At 57.4% G+C, this 20,556-nt stretch overlaps 1 protein-coding gene across 2 annotated transcripts; it reads right to left on the bottom strand.

The window, feature by feature from the left end:
• On the bottom strand, positions 1–1,630 carry CCL17 (C-C motif chemokine ligand 17). Of its 2 annotated transcripts, none has more exons than XM_008257336.5 (3): positions 1,431–1,630; positions 745–823; positions 1–239 (listed from the first exon to the last, which is right to left on the bottom strand). In XM_008257336.5, the coding sequence occupies exons 1-3, from the start codon at positions 1,510–1,512 to the stop codon at positions 119–121; spliced, it is 282 nt and encodes a 93-aa protein (XP_008255558.1). In that variant the 5' UTR covers positions 1,513–1,630; the 3' UTR covers positions 1–118. The 2 variants fall into 2 exon arrangements, with proteins under 2 accessions (XP_008255558.1, XP_069918060.1); XM_070061959.2 differs by having other exon boundaries at positions 706–823; positions 1,431–1,588.
• Positions 1,631–20,556: the final 18,926 nt, after the last annotated feature.

The following is a 20,556-nucleotide window of genomic DNA, read 5'->3' as shown; positions in this document are numbered from 1 at the left end:
GCCGAGGGGACACACTTTAATCCGCACCCTCTTGCCCCCATGACAGCAGCTCCGGACAGGGACTGGCGGGGTCTCTGTGTCTGGTGGACCCAGCGGACGGGGTGGTGCTGGGAGAGCCTCAGGACTTCCGGTCGGCGAGGTCCCGCGGCACGGTGAGTCTTGGCAGGCGTCTGATGGCCTTTCTCACTCGCCCATCCTTGGGGTCCGAGCAGACAAGCCTGCCCTGGGTGGTTACAAGCCTGCCGGGGGGTGGGGGCGGGGAGGAAACCGCCAGGGGCTGTCAGGGTGCCAAGAACCTTCTAGAATCCCAAGGCCATCCCACCTGTGCCGACCAGGACCCGGGGGACCACGAGGGGCAGGACCTTGCTGGATGTCATCCAGGCCATCGGGGGGCAGGTGTGGCACACCAGGCTCTGCCCTTGCTGCTGTCCACCCCCCAGGGCCCTGCCTCAGCCTGGCCCAGCCAGGCAGCTGGCGCTGTGGGACTGTGTGCCACTCCTTGGGCCACCTAGAGCCTGGCGAGTGGGGGTGGCAGAGGGGACATGGCCTTGGGACTCTGTGGTCCAGCTCGGACCAGAGCCAGGCCTGTGACTACAGGGACTACTGTCCCCTCTCTTCCCCTCCCACACCGATCCCCAGTGGGTACCCTGGGAGCTCCAGGGCCTGCCCGGCCCCCTAGAAGCAGAGGTGGGGCAGGGGACTTACACGATGGCCTCCTTGGGACACTCTGCCGAGGTCCTGTACCATGACACCAGCTTCCGCAGGGGGATCGCGCCCTTGAAGAACTCCTGGCAGCACTCCCGGCCCACGTTGGTGGCTCGAGCTACGGAGAGAGAGGAGCCGCTGGCAGCGTCTGCATGCATGCATGTGTGCGTGCGTGCGCGTGCGGGAGGCCGCTGTGTGTGGTGGGTCCGTCGCGGAGGGTGGGTGAGTGCATTTCTGTGTGGGGAGCCCGGGGGGCTGCATGAATCCTTGAGTGAGTGCATGCATGCGTGCGCCTGTGTTAACACGTGCCCTCTGTGTGCGCCCTGGGAGTCCGTGTGCTGTGCGTCTCTCAGGCTGGGCCCAGGTCTGTGCACGAGTCCTGGCTGCAGCTGTGCATCCCTGAGTGTACCCTGTCTCCGCTGATTCTAAAAGCCCCCGTTTGCCCCGCCCAGGGAGCTCAGCCTGCTGTCCTTGCTCTGAGTCTCTCCTTGTGCCTGAAGCCCTTCAAGTAGACGGAGTCCAGCAACAACGTGGAGTCGGTCCTGCTTCTAAGCACTTCGGTGCCACGTGCTGGCCTGTCCACGCCATTGCCACGTGCATGCTTTCTCTGTCCCTTCCCTCCACACCGCGCCCTGCCAGCCCTCCCCGTCCCTGGTGTATAAGTGACACACAGACCGCTGCTGTCTCCGCACCCTCAGCTCCTGCACGCCCGGCCTGGCTCTCACCTGCGTGGCTGTGCTGCAGGGCCGCCCCCAGGAGGACAACAACCAGGAACAGCAGCCTCAGGGGGTGCATGGTGCCAGGCATCCTTCCACGGGGAGACGGGGAGACAGGACGCGAGCCAAGGGTGTGTCTGGCTTGGGGAGGTGACTATTTAACCTCTTGAGCCATCTGCTCCGCCTCCTGTCACCTCCCCCGACATCCTTCCCCAGAGCAGGGCAGTTCGAAGAATCTGAGATGATTCAGTGTAAGTCCAGTTTTGGAATGTTTGCGGCTTTCCAGAGAACGGGACTCGAGGGGGACAGAGGTGGGGTCCGTGTGTCCGGGGCCACGACACTTCTCATTTCCAAGGGGACATTTCTTGGTTCCTCTATGGGCAGAATCACAAAGTCTCATCCTCAGCCAGCTTCAGGCCTGCTCCCTGCTCCCTGAACGCTGGAGGACTTCCCTCCTGCCCGGTGCCACACGGTGCCCAGCCCCGTCCTCGGGACCCCGCCCCACACGGGCCTCCGGCTGCTGGGGGCCCACCTAGGCACCGGCAGACCTCGGTGCACAGGTGCTCAAGGCCCTTTCCTTTGGATTCTGAGAAAAGCCCGGGGCCCAGAGCGACCCTGGCTGCAGGACCCTAAGCACAGACGGCTGCAGCCCGGCGGGGCCTTGAGCACCAGTCAGTCCAGACGTCACTCCCACAGCCCGGGAAGACCAAAGAACAGAAGGGAGGGATTGGGCAACACGGGTGCCTCTCACCTCTGGCTGAGCAGCGCCCAGCATCTGCACTGGGCTTCCGCCCAGCCCCTGACCCCGGCATCACGGAGATGAGTCAGGTCACGCGGCCAGAGCACGGGCATTCCTGTGGGCCTCATCTCGCAGGTGTGCGGCTGGAAGGTGCTTGGACTTGGAGTCTGACGTGGGGGAGTCAAGGCCTGGCTCCACCCTGCCCCTGAGCACCCAGGGATGCTGCAGGTGACGTCCATTCCACATCCTCCCACCTGCTCCCCATCGTGGCGCCAGGTGCATCCTGCCTGCCCACAGTGGGCCGTGCGCTAATCCGCGAACCCTCATTACATTTTCATGGAGCAGTGATGATACCAACCAGCAAGCTCTTTGCTGAACCCGACCCTCCCAGGAGCCGTCATCAGGCTCACGGCGTGAGCTCCTGGCTCCTCAGAGCAAGCACAGATCATGGGAAGAGAGACCAGGCAGCCCCCCCACGCCAACCCCCACCCCGCAGGGCCAGCTCTGGATTGCCAGGGAGATTTTCCCTGCTCATGGCAGAACCTCCCTGCCACTGTCTAGCTGTGTGACCCTGGGCAGCTCACAGAGCCTCTCTGGGCCTCAATTTCATCACCCATGGTGAGGGTGGCTCTGTCAAGACCCTAACCTTGCCCCCAGGCTTCTGCTCACTGGTCCGGGAGAGGGCACTCGTCTTGCAGGTGCTCATTCTTGGAACCAGCTTCCTGCATCCCCCACCCACCCCGCTAGCCTCTTTTTTTTTTTAAAGTTTTTATTTATTTATTTATTTGAGAGATAGTTGCAGACAGAGAGCAGGAGACAGAAAGAAAGGTCTTCCAACCACTGATTCATTCCCCATATGGCCACAACAGCTGGAGTTGAGCTGATCAGAAGCCAGGAGCTTCTTCCAGGTCTCCCACGCAGGTGCAGGGGTACAAGCGCTTGGGCCGTCTTCTGCTTTCCCAGGCCACAGCAGAGAGCTGGATCAGAAGAGAAGTAGCTGGGACACAAACCGATGCCCACCTGGGAGGCCGTGGCCACAGGCGGAGGCTTCGGCTACCATGCCGCAGCGCCGGCCCGGCCAGCCTTTTGTCAAGGCCTGTGGAGGCAGAGGAAGTGTGTGTGGGAGCCCCAGCAGTGGCCGTGCAGGGCAGAGGGCGTGGCCCCAGCCGCCCTGTTCTCTGTGCCCTCTGCCCACTGCCTCCCATCCACTTCCTGTGGCTTCTCCACCTGCCGCCGAGGGCGCGGATGCTTCTGGGCCCCAGAGGGCACACGGGCACGACGACGACCCGGGTGGGCCCCCTGCCCGGGAAACTCCCTGAGTGGGTTTTGCAGCCTCTTATGCCCAGCTACAGCCTTTAAGCGCTTCCCCAGAAGGACCCAAATTCCCCTGTCCATTCTAGGAAACCACTCAAGCCAACAGCCGCAGAAGTTTCTGGACCAGCTGTGGGCTGCTGCAGGCCACTGGCCAGGAGGGCCATCCCAGGGGCAGAGGGAGGGCAGAGGCCAGCCCAGCCCTGCCCTGGGGGGCTGGGGCATCAAGGGGTGAATACCCAAAGTGGGGGCATGCAAGGGTGATCCTGAGCCTTGGTGCCAGGAGTGGGGAGAGGTTGCTTCTCACCTGGAGATCTTGGAAGGCTGTCTGGAGGAGGCAGCCGGAGGGCTGTAGATGAGTGCATAGCCACTGCCTGAACAAAGGTTTGGAAGGGAAACAGGCAGAGCAGACCACAGGCAGGAAAGCAGCCCAGCCGGGTCAGCGAAGTTCCGCAGGACTGGGCCCTGCTGCTCTGTCCTGCGCCGAGGGGGCTTGTGACGACGCTGGACGAGTGGACACCGCGCGGGCGGAGGGGGACGTGCGTGCTTCTCGGCCTCGCTGGGCGGCCGCAGGGACCAGGGACATTTGTCAGGGTGATTTCCTCCTGGATTAACCAGACGGCTCCTCCTCACCTCTCCCAGGTTCTGCTGCTGACTCCAGGGGGCCTTCCGGAAGGAATGGCCTGAATACCCAGGGGAAGGGGGCCCGGAGAGACCTCCCCAGTGCTGTGAGGACACCAGGACCTCAAGGTCCGTCAGCACAATCAGGAGTGCTCCCCGGAGGAGGCGGCAGGCGGTGGTGGGGAGGGCAAGGGCAGAGGCAGGGAAGCAGCCGGAAGTGTCTGTTAGAAGTGTGGAAAGGGGGAAGGGGATCTGAGTGGGTGTGACAGTGACTCCCTCCCTCGACCCCTCCCCCCACCAAGGCCAGCCAAGCCCCACCTGTGCACCTGCCACCCTCCGCCCCACCCAAGGGGGCTGCAGCCTCAGGGAGTCCCTGGGGGTGAGACCAGCTAGAGGGGATCCACACCCCGACTTGGCTGGGGCCAGAAGGAGCTGGAGTTGCAGAATTATGGGGTCCCTCGTGCTGAAAGAGGGGGTGAGGTTCCTGTCTCTCCTCTGGCTGGACCCAGGCGTCTTAGAGAACTGGTGGGATGGGGCAAAACCAGGGGCGCTGCCAGTCACGGGGCAACGGCCCGGGTGGCAGTGGGGGGCAGGGATTCACTTCATCATCTTCAGTTGCACTTGACAATGGTTGCCAGCCAGGAGGGGCAGGCTGGGTGGCAGCGGCAGCGGCAGCCCGTGTCCAGCAGGCGCTGCCCAAAAGGTCACGCTATGGACTCGAAGTCTCATCCCCTCAGCTCCATGCTCTGATGGCTCCCGAAGCTGGATTCATCCTGCCCTGCCGATCCGGTGAGAGCCAGGGGGCAGGGCCAGCCTGGCTGAGAGGTGGGAGCCCCTGGTGTTATTTCTACTTTGACACCCCGCCCCTACACGCCCCTACCCTGGTCCTGTGGGCCTGAGGGCCTGAGGGGCTCACGAATGAGCCCCTCACCCCTGGTAGGTTGATGGTCTGCTGGGGGTCAGGACAGCAACTCTCGGGCCACCCACGGCCAGTGAGCCAGAGCACCTGTTGGGTCTGCTGCCCGTGGGCCTTTGTGGGGCCACGGCCCACACCCACGGCTCAGCCTCCAGCTGTGTACCTCCAGGGCTTCTCCCTCCCGGTGATGTTCCCAAAACACAGACCTGAGCAAGTCAGTCTTTTCGTCGCCCTCAGGATGAGACCCGAAGCCCCGCCCCCTTCTCCAGCCTCCACCTCTCCCTCCCACGCGACGGCCGCCGCATCACTTTGTTCCAGACACATGGGCCCTCTTTCAGTTCCTCACACATGCTGGGCTCTTGCTGATGCCCCAGGCCTTGTACAGCTGGGCCCTCATCCAGGACACTCTCGCCCACTCCCGCTTCTTACTGCTTCAGACGCAGCGTGGACCCTCGCTTCCTTCCTTCAAGACCACCCCACCCCACCCCGTGTCCTCAGAGGTCACTGACTTCCCCATCCTGACCGGCTTCACATTGCACTTGATTCCGGGCTTATTTGTTGGGTCTCACACAGAAGACAAGGATCTCTTTTGTGTTGCAACGTATCCCTCTAGGACTTAGCACCACGTAGGTGCTAATGAAATGTTTATTGAATGGATGAAGAGGTAGATGGTTGAATGGATGGGTGAATGAATGAGTGAGTGGATGGATAGACTGACAGAAGAAAGGGCAAGGGGCCGGCACTGTGGCATAGTGGGCTAAGCCTCTGCCTGTGGCACCAGTGTCCCATATGGGCGCTGGTTCAAGTCCCGGCAGCTCCTCTTCTGATCCAGTTCTCTGTTTATGGCCTGGGAAAGCAACAGAAGATGGCCCAAGTCCTTGGGGCCCTGCACCTGTATGGGAGACCCAGAAGAAGCTCCTGGCTCCTGGCTGCTGATTGGCCCAGCTCTAGCCATTGAGGCCTCTTGGGAAGTGAACCAGCAGATGGAAGACCTCCCTCTCTGTCTCTCCTTCTCTCTCTCTGTAACTGCCTCTCAAATAAATAAATAAAATCTTCAAAAAAAAAGGGGGGGGGGCCGGTGCTGTGGCTCACTTGGTTAATCCTCCACCTGTGGTGCTGGCATCCCAAATGGGTGCCTGTTCTAGTCCCAGTTGCTCCTCTTCCAGTCCAGCTCTCTGTTGGCCTGGGAAAGCATTAGAGGATGGCCCAAATGCTTGGGCCCCTGCACCCGCATGGGAGACCAGGAAGAAGCACCTGGCTCCTGGCTTTGGATTGGCACAGCTTTGGCTATAGCGGCCATTTGGGGAGTGAACCAACAGAAAGAAGACCTTTGTCTCTGTCTCCTTTCTCCCACTGTCTATAACTCTACCTGTCAAAAAAAAAAAATGGGTGAATAGGTGACAGGTGATGGATAGATGATGGATGACAGATATGTGGATGGATGGATGGATGGAGGAATGGGTGAATAGGATGCTGGATGCTGGAAGTGTGGCTGGATGGGTGATGGATGGAAACAGGCATGGAGACATGGGAAGATGTGTGGTCTGCAGCACGGGCCCAGCTCCCCTTGTCCTGGGGGCCCCTTCACCCTGGAACAGATTATTTTCAGTCTAGTGCTCCCACCAGTTTGTGATCCCTTCTGTTGTGGATCAAATGTAGGAAGCCCATCCAGGGCACCCTGATTCTTTTTTTTTTTTTTTAAGATTTATATTTTATTTATTTGAGTTACAGAGAAAAGGAGAGAGAGAGAGAGAGAGAGAGAGAGAGAGAGAGAGAGGTCTTTCATTGGCTGGTTCACTCCTGAAATGGCTGGAACTGGGCCAATCCAAAACCAGGAGTTTCTTCCGGGTCTCCCACATGGGTGCAGGGGCCCAAGCACTTGGGCCATCCTCTGCGGCTTTCCCAGGTGCATTAGCGGGGAGCTGGATCGAAAGTGGAGCAGCCAGGACTCAAATCAGAGTCCACATGTGATGCTACAGCACGGCAGGCCAGGGCTTTAACTCGCTGTGCCACAGCACCAGCCTCAGGGCACCCGGATCTTACAGCTTCCTTGTAGGCTGTGGCCTTTGTCTGCCAAGCCTGAGTGGCCTCAACTGTGACATTTTAAAATTTTATTCAAGTATTTACTTATTTTAATTTCTTAGAAAGAGAATCTCACATCCATTGATTCTCTCTTCAAATGATTGCAACAGCCCAGGCTGGGCCAGGCCATGGCCAGGAAGCAGGAGCTCCGTCCAGGTTTTCTACATGGCTGGCAGGGACCCAAGTACTTTGCGCCATCGCCTGCTGCAGGGTGCGCATCCGCAGGAAGCTGGAATGGGAAGCAGAGCCAAGACTTGAACCCAGGCACTCTGAAACAGGGTGCAGGTACCCAGGCAGCGGCTTAACCCCTGCACCACACGCCCGCCCCTCGGCTGTGGCTTTCCAGCCCTCCTCCCAGAGGAGCCTCTCCCAGTGCCCCCGTCACAGCCCCGCCTCCCGGCTGCCCGCTGCGTCCCACCGAGACCCGCTTGTCCTCTGCGGACTTGTGATCATGGCCCTCCACTTCCATCACGCCCTCGCGCTGACCCCACACCCGCCGCACGCAACAGCCTTTTTATTCTCCTTTCATTCGTGACGAAACTTCCTGAAGTGTGGTCTACACTTCCCACTTGGCCGCGACACTCCCAAGAAGCTGCTCCCTGGGCCTCAGAGTGGCCAGCGAGGGGCGGTGGTTCCCAGCACACGCCCGGCAAGCTCCAGCCCCAGACCTGGGTCCTGGGCCCTGTCTACCTGTTCCTGGAGCCTGAACCTCAGTTTCCTCATCTGCAAAGCGTGCCTCCGCGTCTCCCCCTTGCACCGGGGCGGGGCATGCGGGGCAGGGTCCTTGCTGGGGATTCTCTTCCCAGCAGCCCTGAGCCCTCCCCTCGGGCGGCCCCTTTACTTTGTCCTCTTACGCCTGGGACCTGGGGCTTGAGGACATAAGAGCTGTCACTGTTTCCTCCAGCCCCCAGGTCACAGCGGCCTGCTGGGCGCCGTCACTTCCTCCCCACCCCTACCCACTCAGGCCCCACCAGCTCAGGCCCCGCCAGGCTCATTGGCTTCTGGGTCCCTCTCTTCCTGATGGATTTCTCCGTGCAGTGCCCACATATGAGGGGCCTTTCACAAGGGCTGCTCCAATGGTGGGACCATCTGTGGCTCCCTACTGCCTTCCAGTCAAAACTATTTTAAGATCTATTTTATTTGTTTGATAGGCAGAGTTAGAGAGAGAGAGAGAGACAGAGAGATCTTCATCCACTGGCTCACTCCCCAAATTGCTGCACAACCAGGGCTAAGCTTCTGGGTCTCCCATGGGGTGCAGGGGGCCAAGCCCTTGGGCCGTCTTCCCCCACTTTCCCAGGTGCATTTGCAGGGAGCTGGATCAGGAGTGGAGCACCTGAAACTCCAACCTGCGCCCATATGGGATGCCGGCACCACAGCGCCAGCCCTCGTCAGCTGGTTTTGAATTAGACTCGACCATCAACAGGTGGGGAGCCCTCAAGCTCAAAGTCCCTTCTCTGTGAGCCCCGGTTTCTACATCCATAAAATGAGAGGGCGGGCCCCGCGTCCGCGGCTTCAGTGCCCAGGTCTGGCAAGCCGTGCGCTCCCGACTTTAAATAGCATCCCTGCCCAGGGACCCCCACCCTGTTCCTCTCGCAGTTCCGGACCCGGGTATCCAGCCGCCTGCTTGGCAGGCCACGTAGGAACTCCAGCCCCCTGAATCTGACGGCGGATTCCTGATTCCCAGCCAGCCCCACACCGGCTGCACCCATCTCTGCCAGGCCCCCGCCTCCTCCCCATCACTCAGGCCAGAAACCCAGGCTCTGGCCTTACCTCTTCCTGTCACCTGCCCCCACCTGCTGGGTGAGCTCACGGTGCTGCCTTTCAGAAGCATCCAGGATCATCGGCCCCGCCAGGGTCCCCGCAGCTGCCTGCTGGGCGGTCTCCCTGTCACCTCTTTGCCACCTCCAGTCTGTCCTCGCACCACAGACAGGGCCGCAGCTCTCCAAAGATCCCGCTTCTGACGCGGCTCCAGCCCCATGGCCTCCTGCTCATCCTGCAGGGCGAGCCGCAGGCACTGCTCCTGTGGCCCGGACGGTTCCCTCCCAGACACCTGCGCGACCCACTGCTTCCGCTCCCTTGGACTTTCACTTCAGTGTCACTTACGCTGTCGAAAAATTTCATCCCCTGGGGCAGCAGCACCTGCAGCACCAGCATCCCCTGTGGACGCCGGTTCGCGTCCCAGCTGCTCCACTTCCCATCCAGCTCCCTGCTAATGCACCTGGGAAAGCAGCGGAAGATGGCCCAAGTACTTGGGCCCCTGCACCCATGTCGGGGACCCGGATGGAGTTCTAGGCTCCTGGCTTCAGCCTGGCCCAGCCCTGGCGGTTGTAGCTGTTTGGGGAGTGAACGAGCAGCTGGAAGACCTCCTCTCTTTCTTTTTCCTTCACTTCCTCTTTCACTCTGCTCTTCAAAATGAATAAACAAAAGCTTTTTTAAAATTTAAAAAGTCACATCCCATCCCAAGCCCTTCCTCTGCTATGATTTTTTTTCTTTTTCTCTTTTGCTTTCCCACTTGTCTTGCACTGACTTCCGGCGTGTGTCCATGCCTGTCTCCTCTGAACCTGCCGTCCCATAGCTCCTGGGATGTCAGTGCTGCAGAGACCTGTGTTTCTTCCCAGTGCTCTCTGCCCAGCCCCTTGGCCCTCAGCACAAGCGTGTTGCCTTGACGATGGGCAGATGGAGGAATGGCAGGTGCTGTTGCTGACGCAGGCTGCCTCCCCCACCGGCTCTTGCTAGTGTTGAGATGCTGGTCTCAGCACCTCTCTGATGCCAGGGCCCTAGGAACCTGGGACACCCCTGCAGGATCAGAAATCAATTCCTTTAATTCATTGTGTGAGCCCGACTCCCTTTCCAGGGAGCGTTTGGTCTCCCGATGGCCCTCCAGGTACAGTGACAGAAGTCCTGAAGTCTTCCATGGTCTGCTGCTCCTAGCCTGGCGGCCTGCCTGGAGGCATCCTTCCTGCCTGTGGACCCTGTGTTCCCAGGGAAACTTTCCATCGTGGTTCAGCACCAGGGCCAGCGCCAACAGTCTCGCACCCTGGGGGCTCAGGCTCTTCCAAGGGGCCCCTTGGACATGCCTTGGGGCTCTCCCTGCACCTGTGGCTGGCATCCCCCTGCTAGGAAGCCAGCAGGGAGAGGGGCTGTGCCTCAGAATTTGGTGCTTGATGTAGCATAGTCCCAAACCTGGGAAGCGGGAGTCGTTAGGGATGCCCTTTGCAAAGAGAGGCCAGCGCCCCAACAGCCCGCGGGTCCCCGGCCAGCCCGGCTCTGGCTGTCTGTCCTCCCCACGTGGTTCCTCGCCTGCACTCCTTCCAGCTCTCCCATTGCTTCTGCTTTTTAAAATGAAACTAAAATTACTCCTCCTCCCAAAATAACGTGGCATTTTATTTTATTTTATTTTTACTGAATCTGTGGATTCACTTTGAGGGGGATGGACATCTGTCCTGCCCATTTCCTCTCCTCTTCCCATGTCTCTCAAAGCCCATCTGACCCCTCAGCCGCCAGCCACCTCCTTCTCCCACCCTCCCCACAGACTCATGCTGGGAGGAGCCTGGCAACTGGGGTGCCTTCACTGTGTTCAGGGGCTCAGTGAGGATGCGCTCCCTGAGGGAGAGGAAGTTGGGGGAGGATAGAGAAAGGGCAGAAGCCCCAGGCCACATCCTTGGGGAGCCACTTCAGCCTGATGCCTTGGGTGTGGATACTTGGGATGGGAGTTAGAAGCAATACAGGGGTGGGCATTTGGCACAGCAGCTAAGCATCCACGTGGGACACTGCATCCACATCAGAGTGGCCAGGTTTGCAGACTGCTTCCACTTCTGATCCCGCTTCCTGCTAATGTGCACCGTGGGGGGCAGCAGGTGATGGCTCAAGTGCTGGGGTGCCTGCCACCCACATGGGAGACCTGGATGAGTTCCCAGCTCCTGGCTTCAGCCTGGCCCAACCCTGGCTTTTGTGGGCATTTGGGAATGAACCAGCAGGTGGAAGATCTCTCTCCCTCTCTCTCCCCCTCCCCAACTCTGCCTGTCAAATAAATAAAGACAACTTTAAAAGACAGTAGCAAAATCAGCCAAATGGAGTAGAGTTCGGAGGGCATGCCTGCATTATTAACCAGCCCTGAACGGCCCCACAGATGAACACATGTGTTACCTGTGTCACTGATGCTCACAGGCCTCTCTCTCTCTCTCTCTCTCTCTTTTTTTTTATTTTTTTTTGACAGGCAGAGTGGACAGTGAGAGAGAGAGAGACAGAGAGAAAGGTCTTCCTTTGCCGTTGGTTCACCCTCCAATGGCCACCGCAGCTGGCGTACCGCGCTGATCCAATGGCAGGAGCCAGGTACTTATCCTGGTCTCCCATGGGGTGCAGGGCCCAAGCACTTGGGTCATCCTCCACTGCACTCCCTGGCCACAGCAGAGAGCTGGCCTGGAAGAGGGGCAACTGGGACAGAATCCGGCGCCCCAACTGGGACTAGAGCCCAGTGTGCCAGAGCTGCAAGGCGGAGGATTAGCCTAGTGAGCTGCGGCTCCGGCCCTCTCTCTCTTTTTTAAAGATTTATTTTTCTTTATCTGAAAGGCAGAGTTACGGGGGTGGGGGGAACCTTCTCCACAGCTTTCCCAGGCGCATTATTAGCAAGGAGCTGGATTGGAACTAGAGAAGCCAAGTTTTGCACTGGTGTCCATAAGTGGTGCTGGCTTAACCTGCTATGCCACAGCACCGGCTCCCCACGGGCCTCTCCTGACCACAGTGGAGGTGGGGTTGGGTGCCCCTCTGTCCCTCGTGCGTCGTCGTAGTTTACTGACTAATGAGGGCTGTCCTTATCAGCACACAGCCTGTGCTGCACCTGTTCCTGCTCCAATCAGCGCCGCCCTGGTGCAGCTGTCCTACCACATCGCGAGGGGTGTTTATGTCCACACGATCTTCTCTCCTTTTAGAAAGAAGCTAGGGACTCCAAACATTATTAATTCATTTATTTTCTTTTTCTTTCTTTGACAGGCAGAGTGGACAGTGAGAGAGAGAGACAGAGAGAAAGGTCTTCCTTTTTCGTTGGTTCACCCCCCAGTGGCCGCCGCGGCCAGCGCACCGCAATCCGAAACCAGGAGCTCATTTATTTTCATTTTTTATTTGAAAGGCAGAGAGGTAGAGATCTTCCATCTGCTGGTTCACTCTTCAGTTGTCTACAATAGCCAGGGCTGGACCAGGCTGAGCCAGGAGCCTGAAACTCCGTTAGAGTCTCTGACATGAGCAGCAGAGACCTGAACACTTGAGCCGTCATCTGCTGCCTCCCAGGGCTCAGCAGTAGGGAGCGGATGGGGGCTGGAACAGTTGGGATTTGGATCAGGGGCTCCGATACGGGATGTGGGGCTTCCCAAGAGGTGATTTCTCGGCTGTGCCAAATGTCTTTTTTTTTTTTTTCTTTTTTTTTTTTTTAACAGAGTGGATAGTGAGAGAGAGAGAGACAGAGAGAAAGGTCTTCCTTTGCCGTTGGTTCACTCTCCAATAGCTGCCACGGCCGGCGCTCTGCGGCCGGCGCACCGCGCTGATCCGATGGCAGGAGCCAGGAGCCAGGTGCTTTTCCTGGTCTCCCAATGGGGTGCAGGGCCCAAGCACCTGGGCCATCCTCCACTGCACTCCCTGGCCACAGCAGAGAGCTGGCCTGGAAGAGGGGCAACCAGGACAGAATCCGGCGCCCCGACCGGTACTAGAACCCGGTGTGCCGGCGCCGCTAGGCGGAGGATTAGCCTAGTGAGCCGCGGCGCCGGCCCAGTCCACCCGTTTCTTCTCATCACTGGGTGCTATGCTGTACAAAAAATGTGCCACGATTTACAAAACAAACAAAAGAAGCAAAGTCTCCTTCATCAGACTGCCTACAGCTGAATGACGCTGGGTCGATTCCTTAACCTCTCCATGTTTGTGTTCCCACCTGGAAAACGGGGTTCCTATGAGGCTGTGGCAGGGATTGTCCGAGAAACCCATTCAAAGGCTTTCACGTGACAGTTGGGGTCAGGCCAGTGTCGTGTTCATCAGCGACCCTGGCCATAGGTGGGAGACTCCTCCCCCATCCCTTGGGTGGGTGCCGGCCCCTGACACCCTGGAATGGGGACCCCGGGCCACACAGATGGGACTTTGCCTCCATCAGTGTGGTGGCAGTCATGGTAGGTGCAAGCGCCTGGAAACAGGTCCCATAGGTACAGGGGAAGAAGCAGGGGTGTTGGGAGGAGGGGCAGGCCCAGGAGGGGGGCTTTGGCACTCAGAGGCCACCTGCACTTGGTTGCCAGTTGCTGGGTTCCCCTCCAGCTCCTCCTCAGGGAAGACTGGGGGATGAGTGGAGGTTCTGGCCGGGCCTGGGGGACCGTGTCTTGACCAGGATGTGACAGGGTCTGGAGAGGAGGAGGGGATGGGAGTGACTTGGACACACCTTCCCAGGGGGCCACGTCCAGGCTCTGACAGCCCTATGAGATGATGAGCTATTTCCCCCAGGAAATGCCATGACAGGCTTTCTGCCACACGCACAGGTGGGCTCTCCGGCCATCAGAGAGGGGCACAACCCAGACCCTGGTCAGGGAGTGCCAAGGACACCAAGGGCGGTGGGCTCTGGCCCTTCTCTGCACCAAGGAGGGCACTGGGACCAAAGGGGAACAGGACCCACGCGTGCCTGCTGTCACAGAGCTCCAGGAATGCAGGGAAGCAAACAGGAAGGGCCAGGTCCTGTGAGGGACCCTCGTTAAACTAAGATGTCACTAAGACATCAGGGAAGGCCTCCTGGAGGAAGTGGCATCTAAGTTGAGGCCAAAGTTCGGCCAGGGGAACAGTGGAAGGGAAAGTGATCCCATTACCAGGGAGAGAATTGGCCTGGGGGTCTCAACGTTGTGTGGCCACAGGAGTCGGGGATGGCAGCAGAAGGACGGTCCAGCAGCAGGGGGGCCGGAGCCAGCTGAGGCAGGCAAAGCCTCCAGGGAGACCCAGACACAGCACGCGCTTGTGCCAGGCCCAGGGCAGGCTCCCGATGCCCGTGTCCCCCAGCCCTGGCCCCTGGCTGGGCTTCTGGGCTTAGGAGGCAGGTGAGAGCCTGGCTGAGCCTGGTCACCTGGCACAGGCTTGGAGACAGACATGGCAACTATCTCCTTCCTTGTCCGAAGAAGTGGGTCCCGGCCACTGGAGCTCCCCAGCACCAGTGCATTGCAAAAAAAAAAAAAAAAAAAAACAACCCTCACATTTCCCTGCTCTTCTCAGAGTAAATTCCTAACAGACTCACAAGGGTGGGCATTGTGGCACAGCGGGTTAAGCTGCTGTTTGGAATCCCTACATCCCATGTCAGTACGCTGGTTTGAGTCCCTGCTTCTCCACTTCTTTTTTTTTTTTTTAAGATTTATTTTATTCATTTGAAAGAGTTACAGAGAGAGGTAGAGACAGACAGAGAGGTCTTCCATCTGCTGGTTCACTCCCCAGATGGCCGCAACAACCGGAGTGGCGTCGATCTGAAGCCAGGAGCAGGAGCTTCTTCCAGGTCTCCCACATGGGTGCAGGGGCCCAAGGACTTGGGCCATCTTCTACTGCTATCACAGGCCATAGCAGAGAGCAGAATCAAAAGAGGAGCAGCCGGGACTCGAACTGGCACCCATATGGGATGCCAGCACTTCAGGCCAGGGTGTTAACCCGCCTCGCCATAGTGCCGGTCCTACTTCTCCACTTCTGATCTGGCTCCCTGCTAATGCACCTGGGAAACATTGGAGGATGGCCCAAGTGCTTGGGCCCCTGCACCCACGTGGGAGACCTGGATAGAGTTCCTGGCTTCTATCTGGCCCAGCCCCAGCCGTTGCAGCCATCTGGAGAGTGAACCAGCAGATGGAAGATCTCTCTCCTTCTGTCTCTCCCTCTCATTCTCTGTTGCTCTGCTTTTAAAAAATTAAACAAAGGGGGCTGGCGCTGTGGCACAGTGAGTTAACCTGCCATCTGCGGTGCCGGCATCCCATATGGGCACTGGTTCAAGTCCCAGCTGCTCCACTTCCAATCCAGCTCCCTGCTAATGTGCCTGGGAAAGCAGCAGCAGATGGCCCAAGTGTTTAGGCCCCTGCACACACATGGCAGACCCAAAAGAATCTCCTGGCTTCAGCCATTTAGGGAGGGAACCAGGTGATGGAAGACCCCTGTCTCTCTGTCTCTCCTTCTCTCTCTCTCTGTAATTACGCCTTTCAAATAAATAAAATAAGTCTTTAAAAAAAAAAAAAGTAAGCCGGGGCCATCGCTGTGGCGCAGCAGGTGAACTTTCTGGCCTGAAGTGCTGGCATCCCATATGGACGCCAGTTTGAGTCCCAGCTGCTCCTTTTCCAATCCAGCTCTCTGCTATGGCTTGGGAGAGCAGTAGAAGATGGCCCAGGTCCTTGGGTCCCTGCATCCATGTGGGAGACCCAGAAGAAGCTCCTGGTTCCTGGCTTTGGATCGGAGCAGCTCCGACCATTGCAGCCATCTAAAGAGTGAACCAGCACATGGAAGACCTTTCTCTTTGTCTCTACCTCTCTCTGTAACTCTGTCTTTCAAATAAATAAAATAAATCTTTAAAAAAAAAGTAAGCGAAGATCAACACATGCTCCGAAGCTTCCTGTATGGCCGTGCGACCCCACCAAGATGCCATGCGCCACGGGGCCCGCACCAGACATCAGACAAACGGGGCCACTGATCTTGGACTTCCAGCCTCCAAAACTGTGAGCTAAAGAAACTGCTTTTCTTGCTAAGTACCCAGCCCAGGTGCTATTTCTCGTCAAGGCAGAACATGCACAAATAGAACCTCCATCCTGCAAGGAGGAGTGAGCCTGCGGGTGGGGGCACACCTATCCCGGTCCTGCGTGCTTTCCAGCCTCGCTGAGCGTCCTGTGAGTTACTGGCGAGGCAGCCGGCATAGCAACGGCGACTCTGGGATTTGTTCCTTCCGGTTCCCGGGTCCTCGGGCTCGGCCAGGTTATGCTGCAGTAACAATGACCTCAGATTCTCCACGGCACAGCCATGAAGCTCTGCTGCTTCTGCACAGACCAGCTGGCTCCCTTCCCTGGCTGGAGGGTCCGGTCATCCTCCCCCTGGGACCCAGTTGTTTTCCGGATGCTAGGCCAAGGGAACACAAAGCTCTGATGGGTCCCCCGCTGGCGCTGAAGTGGGGGAAACTTGCGGGGCCCACGCGGCTTCCACGCCCAGCACGCTGGTGGCAGCTGCACCCACCAGCAGCTTCGAGACGGTCAGGAGCCGCTAGAAGGGTCAAGAAACCGACTGCCCAAGGGCTAGAAAACTAATAAACTGCCCTCTCTGCCCCAGTGATCTGCCTGGGCTGGTTTTAATTAGCTACGATTCATGATTCTGAATCATGAATCTTTTCCTGATTCAAATCTTTTCACTTTGCTAAGTTCAAAGGCAATTGAGAGGAGAAAAGTTATATCAACATCTATTAGCTTCGGGGAGAGGGGAAATATGCAAATTATTCTAATCTGTTTCATGACACCATAACACATCTTCACCTGCTTTACTGAAAACCAATGATCACGTTTCTTTGCAGAAGTCCTATAATTCTATAGTTTTTCTTGGACACCCAGTAAGAAAATCATATGCCAAGCCCCCTGCGAACAGGTATGGCTCCACCATAGGTTGAGTGATCACTGTGGGCTCCTCATTTTATGTCTGTCTATATTTATTTACTTATTTATTTAATTGAATGGTAGAGTTTGACAGAGAGAGATGGAGAGAGATGGAAGTGAGTGCTGGCTCACTCCCCAAATGCCTGAAAGAGCCAAAGCAAGGCCAGGCTGAAGCCAGGTCTCCCACCTGGGTGACAAGGACTCAAGTACTGGGGCTGGCAGTGTGGCGCAGCGAGTAAAGCCACTACCTGAAGCGCTGGCATCCCATATGGGTGCCAGTTTGAGACCTGGCTGCTCCACTTCTGATCCAGCTCTCTGCTGTGGCCTGGGAAAGCAGTAGAAGATGGCCCAAGTCCTTGAGCCCCTGCACCCACATGGGAGACCTGGAAGAAGCTCCTGGATCCTGGCTTTAGAGTGGCCTAGCTCTGGCTATTGTGACCATTTGGGGAGTGAACCAGTAGATGGAAGACCTCTCTCTGCCTCTCCTCTCTCTGTGTAACTCTGACTTTCAAGTAAAATAAATAAATCTTTGAAAAAAAAAAAAAAAGAACTCAAGTACACTCATGTCACCTTCCACCTTCCCAGATGCCTTAGCAGGAAGCTGGATCAGAAGCAAAGTAGCTTGAACTTGAACCAGGCACACCCACGTGGGATACGGGTGTCCCAAGCAGAAGCTTAAGAGCCACTGCACCACAACGCCCTACCCAGGGTTCCTCATCTCCCTAAATTCTTAGCAAGGATCACCTCATGACAACACCCGAACCCAGAGGGGTTAAGTCGCCTGCCCCAAGTCACACAGCCAGGGAGCCCCCTCTCCCCAGTGTGCACGGCTAGAAAACAAGATGTTCACTGCCAGTTCTGCTGTGCCCCGGGGAGACCAGTATCCCCTGGAGGCACGATCTCCTTCCAAACACGCCCATGCTGGCATGCCGCTGGCTTCCTAGGCAGCACCCTCCCTGCTTGGGCAAGATGGAGACGATCCTGCACCAGCGCCAGCCACCGCACTTGGCTGTGTTTAGCTCAGGAAAACTGGCCTGGCATTGGGTCTTTTCTGAAATTCCTGCAGCTGAGTCATAATTTATCTAGAAAAGCACATGACTGAGCAGAAGAGAATGGGGGCACGGTGGTCTCCCGGGCTGCCGTCCGCACTCAGGAGGAGCGGCTGGGCACACACACAGGGGAGCACACGTGCGCACACACACACACACACACACACACACGGGCCTCCCCGGCGCTTATTATTCAGCCTGAAGCTGGAAATTCCCAGCCATTCATTTCTGCGTTTTTCTGTCTGGCCTCACCCTAGTGGGGAATGTACACAGGATACCAGGGCTGCCGGAGGAGGATGGCAAAGGGCAGCCATGACAAGGCTGAAGTCGCTACTGATGTCCTTGTGGGATGCGAGCCTGAGACCTGGGGCGGTGGGCTCCAACACCACATTTCCTGATGCTTAGAAGGGGCTGGAGTCGGGGTCGGGGAGGAGGAAAGTGCAGACTCCCAGGTCCTGCTTTGGGGCTCAGGGGCCTGTGCTTTTCAAAATCAGGGACTGGGGGGCTAGCGCGTGGCATAGTTGGCTAAGCCTCTGCCTGCGGCACCAGAATCCCATATGGGCACCGCTTCAAGTCAGGATGCTCCTCTTCTGATCCAGCTCTCTGCAGTTGAAGATGGGCCAAGTGCTTGGGTCCCGGGAGGAAGCTCCTGGCTCCTGGCTTCGGATCAGCACAGCTCTGGTCATTGCAGCCACCTGGGAGTGAACCAGCAGATGGAAGACCTCTCTCTCTGTCTCTATCTCTCTCTCTGTAACTTTACCTCTGAAATAAATAATAAATAAAATCTTAAAAAAAAAAGACTTCTCTCTCTCTCTTTGCCTCTGCCACTCTGTAGCTCTGCATTTCAAATAAGTAAATAAATAAATCTTTTAAAAATAAATCAGAGACTGGCTCCTTCAGAAGCATTGTGGGAGGTGTGACTTCTGGAGACAGACCTGGGTCCTTAGCAGGTCCTACTACTTGAGGAAGTCACAGTACCCGTTAGAGCTCCCCTTGCCTCACCAGAAGAAAGGGATCATCAGACAGAAAGCATTTACGGTGACCAGGTTTGGGGCGCAGTGGGTTAAAATACCAGCATCCCATGTCGGAGCACTGGTTTGAGTCCGGCCACTCCGCTTCCAATCCAGCTCCCTGCTAATGCACCTGGAAAAGCAGCAGAAGATGGCCCACCTGCTTGGGTCCCTGTATCCACGTGGGAGACCTGGATGGAGTTCCAGGCTCTTGGCTTTGGCGTGGCCCAGCTCAGGCTGCTGTGGCCATTTGGCGAGTGAACTAGTGAATGGAAGACTCTCTCTCTCTCTCTCTCTCTCTCTCTCTGTAAGCCTGACTTTCCAGTAAATAAATAAATAAAAAACTTAACAAAAAGAAAGTATTTATACTCTGTGTGACATGTGGAAGACATGAAATAAATAGCGGCTATTAACTAAAACCAGTGCTATGCCCTCCACAGTCTGCGTTCATTGTGGGAACAGCTTCAGCTAATGCTTTCAGCTGTACCTGAGAGAGAAAATAAGCAACACAACCACCAAAGGATCCCTGGGAAACAGCCCAGGACAGAACCTGTTCCAGTCCTGCGGATCCAAAGGGTGGGACAAATCTTTTCCTTGCAAAGTCTTGACTGCTTGCTGGTAGGTGGAGTGGGGGGGGGGGCGGTCAGTGTGTGTGTGTGTGCACACACGTGTGAGGGCATGTGTGTGTGCATGCATGGAAGCTCCTTCCTGGGGTCGGAATGGGTGGGAAAGCAGCTGGAGATCGGGCTCGGGAGCACAGAGCACAACAGCTCACGGCACAGGGAAGCCCAGGACTTCGCCGCTGGCACAGGGCAGCCATTGCAGATTCCTGCAGCGACTGTGAACTTCAAATCTCTAGGGAGACGATACACGATACACGGCAGCTGCTGTAGGCAGAGGGGCCGGGACGCGGGACACGGTGGGGACGGGAGGGTGCGGGGCTCTCACTCTAGCTGTGCTATCTCAGGGGTGGCTGGTGCTGAGGTCCACTTGCTGTCGCCCTGGGGGTACTGTGGCCGCAGGCTCAGCTCTCTGAGTCACTGAGAGAACACAGGAAAGTAAGTTTACCTGTGCAACTTCCTGATGTTAAAATGTTGCCTCTCGTTTTTAAAACCACCAGACAGGCCTTGAGGCTAAGATGCTAAGGATGCTGAGACATTCTGATACTTAGTAAACTAATCAAGAAAAATCCTGCCGTTAGACTCTCTGACAAGCCATTCATTGCTAAATAAATTCCAATTCCAAGCATATTGCAGTGTGTAAAACGTGCATCTTCAAATCCGCAGAACGTTCTGCTTCAATAGGCTGAACTTGACCTGTGGTACCCCTGGGCAGTTTCCAACCTGCACAGCTTTGATGACGCCAGCCCAGGACCCTGAAAGGCTTAGGGGCCTCCAGGAATCTCACACTTGGGTCAACAGCTCAGAACTCTCCAGTCCCTTGGGGAGCAGTAATCCCTTCTTGACCTCTGTCTGAACCAAGGGTGAGGCAAGACAGCAAAGAGGGAAGTGTAGCTGGTGATACCGGGGCCCCGACACGGGGGCTCACGTGGCTTGGGGTGGGCCTTCGGAGGGATTCCGAGTCCTCTCTGGCTGGGAGCCACTAGGAAAGGCTTCACATCTGTAGTCACACAGGCCCAGAGAGGGGAAGGCACCAGCCCAAAGTCACACAGCAGAGCGGAATAGGGCTAGGCCAGGGGTCCACCCCTCCGCATTCCTGGGCAGTCTGGAGACCCCTCCCTTGTTCCACCCTTGCTTAGGCCCAGTGGCTGGGCCTGTCCCAGGAAAAGTTCC

This window comes from Oryctolagus cuniculus, chromosome 18, assembly GCF_051225735.1.
Source record: "Oryctolagus cuniculus isolate XC-2025 breed Fujian yellow rabbit chromosome 18, ASM5122573v1, whole genome shotgun sequence".
Classification (NCBI taxonomy): Eukaryota; Metazoa; Chordata; class Mammalia; order Lagomorpha; family Leporidae; genus Oryctolagus; species Oryctolagus cuniculus.
Note: the sequence above shows the minus strand (reverse complement) of the source record. Positions and strands in the feature narration are given on the sequence as shown.

Coding starts and splice junctions, on each gene's coding strand:
- CCL17 (XM_070061959.2), bottom strand. CDS start 1,512: ATGCCTGGCACCATGCACCCCCTGAGGCTGCTGTTCCTGGTTGTTGTC. Junction 824..1,430: donor CCTGCAGCACAGCCACGCAG/GTGAGAGCCAGG, acceptor CTCTCTCCGTAG/CTCGAGCCACCAACGTGGGC. Junction 240..705: donor TGTCCCAAGGAGGCCATCGT/GTAAGTCCCCTG, acceptor ACCCCCCGGCAG/GCTTGTAACCACCCAGGGCA.